This window comes from Ostrinia furnacalis, unplaced genomic scaffold, assembly GCF_004193835.3.
Source record: "Ostrinia furnacalis isolate ACB-3 unplaced genomic scaffold, ASM419383v2 OfSCF2585, whole genome shotgun sequence".
In the NCBI taxonomy this organism is placed as follows: domain Eukaryota; kingdom Metazoa; phylum Arthropoda; class Insecta; order Lepidoptera; family Crambidae; genus Ostrinia; species Ostrinia furnacalis.
Window position 1 is genome coordinate 37,470 of NW_021132824.1, and position 8,356 is coordinate 45,825.

General features: G+C 36.2%; 1 protein-coding gene across 1 annotated transcript in view; it reads right to left on the reverse strand.

The window, feature by feature from the left end:
* Positions 1-3,776, reverse strand: part of LOC114355948 (uncharacterized) — a 5,523-nt gene extending 1,747 nt beyond the window's left edge. Inside the window, exon 1 of the mRNA XM_028308999.1 lies at positions 2,989-3,776. Within this exon, the coding sequence (XP_028164800.1) occupies positions 3,003-3,407 (405 nt within the window). The 5' untranslated portion in view covers positions 3,408-3,776 and the 3' untranslated portion in view covers positions 2,989-3,002. The remainder of the gene's footprint in view (positions 1-2,988) is intronic.
* Positions 3,777-8,356: the final 4,580 nt, after the last annotated feature.

An 8,356-nucleotide genomic window follows, 5' to 3' on the forward strand; every position in this document is an offset into this window, starting at 1 on the left:
TATAGGATCGTTTCAGAAGTGAAACCACAGCGTTGGAGTAATCTTCGTTTATTTGCGTAAACTTCACAATAACAGTTTATTAAATTACAATTTTAACTATTTTAACTAATTACACGACAATAATTATAGATAGGTCACAGTACAAATGGGCATAGTCACAGTGTGCTTAGTAGACGACTGCTCCAGGCGGAGGCTTTGAACAGAATGCCGCAGTGCTTGCCCCGTTCAATGATCACGACTCGCTCTCAAGCCGGGTGGCGTGACCGGTTGTGACGTAATCGATCTGAGCAGATAAAAATAGTCAACCGAGTGGTTATTTAAGTAATTAATTAACTTGAAAAATATAATACAGTGTAATTTAAATAAATAAATGATGAATTAATATTTGATGATGATTATTAATTATGATTATTACGAATATTGCTTACAATAGGTAGATAATATGAATTCAATGAGAGACTCTTCTGGTGCCGTCCGAGAGCCCGACGCTCCGACATCAGAAGTGGGATTCCGCGTCGCGAGTGCGAAATGGCGTGAACCCTCTGCACCTGCAGAGTGGTTTGGGTCACGATGTCCGCGTGTCCAGGTGACGACAGCTTCTGGTAAAGTACGGTCATCAGGAGCTGAGTAGCATCACCGGCCCGGCACGGTGGTGGAGATTGCTGCATACGGTCAGTCGTTCCATTTTTATTTTGACTTTGAGGCTGATTGTTCTTTGAATATAGAAAATGTTGTTAATACATTTTCTGAATGACACATAATGTATGTGGTCACTTGCATGTGGTAACGTTTAGTCTCAAGTCTGTTTTGATACTTATGTGATCGATTGTTGATTTGATAAGTTATTTTGTGATTTTCGTGTGATTCCTGAAAATAGGTACTGTGTGGTGCTAACTTATTATTTATTGATCGTAATTTTTCGTACATTGAGGTGGTTCGTAAGATTTATATTGTAACTCAATAATATGGCTTTGACACGACACGTGGTTAGGCAATAATAAAATAATTATTACCAGTTTTTGCCTGACTTTACAAACTCGAAAGATGTTAAAAAATAACGAATGGTTAATTTGTGTAAGGTAGGCACACCATCTGATCGTGCTAAAGTTAATGAAACAGATATACTATGAAAATTTAAATAAAATGTATACTGTGTCAAAAATACATGAAGGATAAAATTTATTAATAAAAAAAATCCTACTTTAGAATAGACAAGAATTCTAAGTAATGGTAAAATTGAAAGTTGATATTCTCATTAAACTGAATCTTTTTAGATCGGCCATAGATCATTAAATTTGACTTATTTAAAGAACAATGATAATACCAGTAATACTTGGTACTACCACTGAAAGTTATAAACTATTAAAAGGATTACTTTTCCGCCTTCCAAATTTTTGGTTCTATTATTGTTGTGCAATTACCTGAATTGAAGGACCCAATCTAAAAGCGCTGGTATGGTGGAGCGGAGAATAAATTTGTGTTTTATTGTCATAAAACTTGTATCAAAAATGAGATACCTAATCTCAAATAGAATTGTGACTCATGTGTCCCCTGAAGAGGCTCTCTCCTAATGTTGTTTTATTGCTAGTTTAAATAAATAAGTTGCTCATTCAGTTCAGTTCTATCTAGCTATACCTACATTTGTTGTTTGCCACACTAATAATGAAAAGAAAGACGGATTTAACACTTTCGTGGACAGTAGCATCCACAGACATATTAGGTGTTAACCCAGATCTTCTATGATCTGAGGGTGTTAATATTGATTTGCTGAAGTCACAGTGCACGTATAAATTTAGTACGCCTTACATTTTTGATTTTTCATACTGTTAGGTACAAGGAAAGGCATGTTTTAGTGTCAACGCAAAAGTAATCTAGAAAATATTTTTCGTGATGCATTTTAACACCTTATGCAAAAAAAAATATGGGCAGCGTATGAAATATTTTGGTGTCACATTAGACGTCATTACTAAACCTACTGTTTGCCTGTATATTGGCTATTATGAATTTAATGAAAATCGCAATACAGTTTCCAATCCTTTGAAAAGTTCACTTTTTGTATTTTTACAAATCTCTAGGAAATGTAAGTAACTACATTCCATTTCATAATAATAATGCTGACATAATGATGTCATACTTCTTTTGGAATCCATCGAACAAGGGATTTTTTGTAAAGAGACCTTGTTTAAAACACTAAAGCTTTGAAACCAAAAATTAATAAAAAAGGGATCGTTTTAAAAAAATATTAAGTGAAGTACTTGAGTTTTGGGGTCTCATGTGGAGGAATTCAATCGTTANAGTTGAAACAACTTTAAGATTCTAGTTAAAACTAGATTTGTTCTTGACTGAGTTGAAAATTTTGTAGTTTTGATTTGAATCTGTGGAGACCTGACATTTTACTGCACATGTACCGTCCTACTCATAGTGGTATTGTAGGATAGCCGAACGGTACTTTAAGTTACATGAGTGTGGTTGTCATATTACATGACGACTTAAATGCTGATCCACACGAGGACGCGTGAGAGTCAGGATCGCCGTGTCGGCGCGCGGGGCGCAATAAATTAAATAACTTAATGTTATAGTTCTCACAACACTTTCAATGTGTTAGCTAGTTTATTGCTATGGAATTTTAAGCAGCGCCAAAGCTCTTATGCCAGAGTTAAGTGCGCGCCTGGGAACGAAGGTGACATAAATCTCCATGTTGCCTGACGTAGTTGTGGACCCGTTCAAGTGCAGTATTGATGGATTAATAGCTTTACAAAAACTTCAGGTACAGAGCCCTGGAACGTAGAGATTTTGGGACTCAGTGTTAGAGTCATTGCACATTCGGGTTTTGGACGTGGTGGTGACTGGGCGTGGTTCACAAATTCGTCAATCGCTCCCAATCTATTAAGTCTAGGCGTCTCTAGCTTTGTTAAAGTAATTCAGTAACTTTGATCTTTCTGTTAAATTTAACTGTGGACAATATTGATACATTCTAGTCTAGTAAAGTTAGTCGTTTATAATCAGTGATTATAATTAGTGTTAGTATCCACTCGCACGTGTTCCCTATACGCCCACATAGGTAGATAGTATGAATTCAATGAGAGACCCTTCTGGTGCCGTCCGAGAGCCCGACGCTCCGACATCAGAAGTGGGATTCCGCGTCGCGAGTGCGAAATGGCGTGGACCCTCTGCACCTGCAGAGTGGTTTGGGTCACGATGTCCGCGTGTCCAGGTGACGACAGCTTCTGGTAAAGTACGGTCATCGGGAGCTGAGTAGCATCACCGGGCCTGCACGGTGGTGGAGATTGCTGCATACGGTCAGTCGTTCCATTTTTATTTTGACTTTGAGACTGCTTTTTTTTGAATAGAGAAAATGTGGTTAATACATTTTCTGGAGGACACATAATGTATCTGGTCACTTGCATGTGGTAACGTTCAGTCTCAAGTCTGTTTTGATACTTATGTGATCGATTGTTGATTTGATACGTTGTTTTGTGATTTTCGTGTGATTCCTGAAAATAGGTACTATGTGGTGGTAACTTATTATTTATTGATCGTTATTTTTCGTACATTGAGATGGTTCGTAAGATTTAGATTGTAACTCAATAATATGGCTTTGACACGATACGTGGTTAGGCAATAATAAAATAATTATTACCACTTTTTGCCTGACTTTGCTCGAGTTGCACCGGTTGTTGTAAACTCGAAAGATGTTAAAAAAAATAAAGAATGGTTAATTTGTGTGAAGTAGGCACACCATCTGATCGTGCTAAAGTTAATGAAACAGATATACTATGAAAATTTAAACAAAATGTATACTGATTACTTTGTCAAAATTACATGAAGGATAAAATTGATTAATAAAAAAAAACCTACTTTAGAATAGACAAGTATTCTAAGTAATGGTAAAATTTAAAGTTGATATTTTCACTAAACTGAATCTTTTTGGATCGGCCATAGATAATTTAATTTGACTTATTTAAAGAAATAATGATAATCCTACCAGTAATACTTGGTACTACCACTGAAAGTTATAAACTATTAAAAGGATTACTTTTCCGCCTTCCAAATTTTTGGTTCTATTATTGTTGTGCAATTACCTGAATTGAAGGACCCAATCTAAAAGCGCTGGTGTGGTGGAGCTGTGAATGAATAAAATTTGTGTTTTATCGTTACAAAACTGTATCAAAAATTGGATAATCTCAAATAGAATTGTGACTCATGTGTCCCCTGAAGAGGCGCTCTCCTAATGCTTAAAGGGTGAACAACCACCACTGTTGTTTTATTGCTAGTTTAAATAAAGAAATTGTTTATTCAGTTTAGTTCCATCTAGCTATACATTTGTTGTTTGCCACACTAATAATGAAAATAAAGACGGATTTAACACTTTTGTGGACAGTAGCACAGACATTTTGGGTGTTAACCTAGATCTTCTATGATCTGTGGGTGTTAATATTGATTTGCTGAAGTCACAGTGCACGTATAAATTCAGTACGCCTTACATTTGATTTTTCATACTGTTAGGTACAAGGAAAGGCATGTTTTAGTGTCAACGCAAAAGTAATCTAGAAAATATTTTTCGTGATGTATTTTAAGACTGCAACAAAATATGGGCATCGTATAAAATGTTTTGGTGTCACGGTAAACGTAATTACTAAACGGGTACTGTTTGACTGTATGTTGACTATTATGAATATAATGAAAATCGCAATACAGTTTCCAATAAATGTCCTCTGAGAAGTTCACTTTCTGTATTTTTACAAATCTCTAGGAAATCGTTCGTTGACATAATGATGTCATACTTCTTTTGGAATCCATCGAACAAGGGATTTTTTGTAAAGAGACCTTGTTTAAAACACTAAAGCTTTGAAACCAAACCAAAAATCAATAAAAAAGAGATCGTTTAAAAAAAAATCTAAAGTGAAGTACCTACTTGAGCTTTGGGGTCTCATGTGGAGGAATTCAATCGTTAAGTACCTACCTATCTACTTAACCATAAACATTTCATTATTTTTTGCTAGCTACGATTTTACACTTGTTTCTGACTGCAACTTTTTAACAGATACTCGCAATAAATTTGACTACACTTAATTTGATAATAATCAAATCACTGAATGTCTGGTATTATGCACCGAAAAGATGCAATTTTAGAACATTTCTAATGCTGTCAGATTGTTTCTAATTATGCCATATTTTCAAGTCTGTTGTAGTGTTCATATCCAAACATTACATAAATAAACAATGACTATGGTATAAGAATTTCAATTCGTATTTAGGTAAAAATAAAAAGAGATTTGAGAAAACCAAGGACGCATTTCAAAATTAATGTTGGTGATTTTGTTTAAATAAAAAAAAATCATGATAGACCAAAACTATCCTAACTATTTAGGGTCATTGAATTCTAGTTGTTATAACGAATTTGCATAGAAGCAATGTAAAAATGAAAATGCATGAGTATTGTCAAAATTATGGACATTGTTATTACACTCGGTTAATTCTTGATGATTGATATTGAGTTTAAAATCGTTAGTATTTTAAAATAAGTTAGTAGTTTGTATTTAGGACTACTAGGATTGCTGATATTAGATTTGACATTTCCTTTTATTTATTCTGATCTAGAATTATAAAAAAAATAATTGATTCTGTTGTAGACATGCCAATATAGTATGGGGTAGTTCAACAATATTCTTGATTCAATTAAATTTTTATCAGTTGTCGCTCTCAGAAAACTGATAGGCTTTTATGAGCAGTACCTATCTAAAGTTTGTGTGCAAGTACTAAACTTTCTGATTTCTTTCTGTTTTTAATTTTGATTTGATTTGAATTAAATTTTGGTTCTGATTGAATTTTAATTTTAATTAAATTTTACATTTTGATTAAATTTTAAATTTTGATTATTATTAAATTTTGATTTCATATAAATTTTGAATTTTAATTCTGATAATGTTGTTTTTATTTTATTAGAGTATGTTTTATTTTGATTTTATGGACTGATCGTGTGAATTATTTTTAATGATAACATTCCACACGGTTAGTGACGCCTTATAGGTACAACCTATGTAAGTAATGTGTTATCTTTTTTTTTACGAGTACTTACATTATGCAATAAGATTATTTAATTTGTTTTGATTTGAGGTAATGACCGATGTGATTTTAAAATCATTAGTCAGTTGTTCATTGCTATCGAGTGATGCTGAAATGTTACGTCCCCACAGAACGAGAAATAGTCAGGTTTAGCCGTTGTCGGCGCTAATGAGATTGAAAGAGAGCTAATGAGTTTGAAAACGAATAGTGGCAATAATGATGATATTGTTGTAGTATCTTTTGTAGAAAATTATGGCTGGTTAACATGACTAAGAGTACTCAGGGCCTTGTCTTGTTGTCGATCGTAGGTCATATTCCTAACCCAGTTTAGCTGGTCGGAGACTGCGCGGCGATGATGAGTAATGAGGTCATGGGTTTGGCAGTTGATTGAATTTGTTTCGATAGCTGCTGATCGGTCGTGAGTACCGATGGTGGGGCCATGAGAGTGCCTTTGTGATCGGCCATGAGAGTGCCGTTGTGTTCGGTCATCTATACCGATGGTGAGGCCATGAGAGTGCCTTTGTGATCGGCCATGAGAGTGCCGTTGTGTTCGGTCATCTATACCGATGATGAGGCCATGGGAGTGCCTTTGTGATCGGCCATGAGAGTGCCGTTGTTATCGGTCATCAATACCGATGGTGAGGCCATGAGAGTGCCTTTGTGATCGGTCGTGAGTACCGATGGTGATCGGCCGTGAGTGCCGTGGTGATTGGCCGTGAGTGCCATTGTGACTGGCCGTGAGTGCTGGTGGTATCGGATGGTGATTCCGATGGTCGGATGCGTTCCGATAGTGCGTGACAGTGTGTCGCGGGTATTAGTTACGTTAACCTTGGCCTTAGTTTTGGTTGAAATAACTTTAAGATTCTAGTTGAAACTAGATTTGTTCTTGACTGAGTTGAAAATTTTGTAGTTTTGATTTGAATCTGTGGAGACCTGACATTTTACTGTNTAAATAAATAAATAAATATTGTAGGATAGCCGAACGGTACTTTAAGTTACATGAGTGAGGTTGTCATATTACATGACGACTTAAATGCTGATCCACACGAGGACGCGTGAGAGTCAGGATCGCCGTGTCGGCACGCGGGGCGCAATAAATTAAATAACTTAATGTTATAGTTCTCACAACACTTTCAATGTGTTAGCTAGTTTATTGCTATGGAATTTTAAGCAGCGCCAAAGCTCTTATGCCAGAGTTAAGTGCGCGCCTGGGAACGAAGGTGACATAAATCTCCATGTTGCCTGACGTAGTTGTGGACCCGTTCAAGTGCAGTATTGATGGATTAATAGCTTTACAAAAACTTCAGGTACAGAGCCCTGGAACGTAGAGATTTTGGGACTCAGTGTTAGAGTCATTGCACATTCGGGTTTTGGACGTGGTGGTGACTGGGCGTGGTTCACAAATTCGTCAATCGCTCCCAATTTATTAAGTCTAGGCGTCTCTAGCTTTGTTAAAGTAATTCAGTAACTTTGATCTTTCTGTTAAATTTAACTGTGGACAATATTGATTAAATTGTCGGCGCGCGGGGCGCAATAAATTAAATAACTTAATGTTATAGTTCTCACAACACTTTCAATGTGTTAGCTAGTTTATTGCTATGGAATTTTAAGCAGCGCCAAAGCTCTTATGCCAGAGTTAAGTGCGCGCCTGGGAACGAAGGTGACATAAATCTCCATGTTGCCTGACGTAGTTGTGAACCCGTTCAAGTGCAGTATTGATGGATTAATAGCTTTACAAAAACTTCAGGTACAGAGCCCTGAAACGTGGAGATTCTGGGACTCAGTCTTAGAGTCATTGCACATTCGGGTTTTGGACGTGGTGGTGACTGGGCGTGGTTCACAAATTCGTCAATCGCTCCCAATCTATTTAATTTAGGCGTCTCTAGCTTTGGTAAAGTAATTCAGTAACTTTGATCTTTCTGTTAAATTTAACTGTGGACAATATTGATTAAATTACGAACCAGTCTTTACATTCTAGTCTATAGTAAAGTTAGTCGTTTATAATCAGTGATTATAATTAGTGTTAGTGTCCACTCGCACGTGTTCCCTATAGGCCCACATAGGTAGATAATATGAATTCAATGAGAGACTCTTCTGGTGCCGTCCGAGAGCCCGACGCTCCGACATATATAAAAATGAAACCCGTTTCGCGTTGTCACGGCATCACGTGTGAACGGCTGAACCGATTTCGATAATTCTTTTTTTTAAATGTTTGTGGAAGTCCAAGGATGGTTCTTACGGAAAAAAATATTAAGAAAATCTCTACGCTAAGGCGGTACGAAGTTCGCCG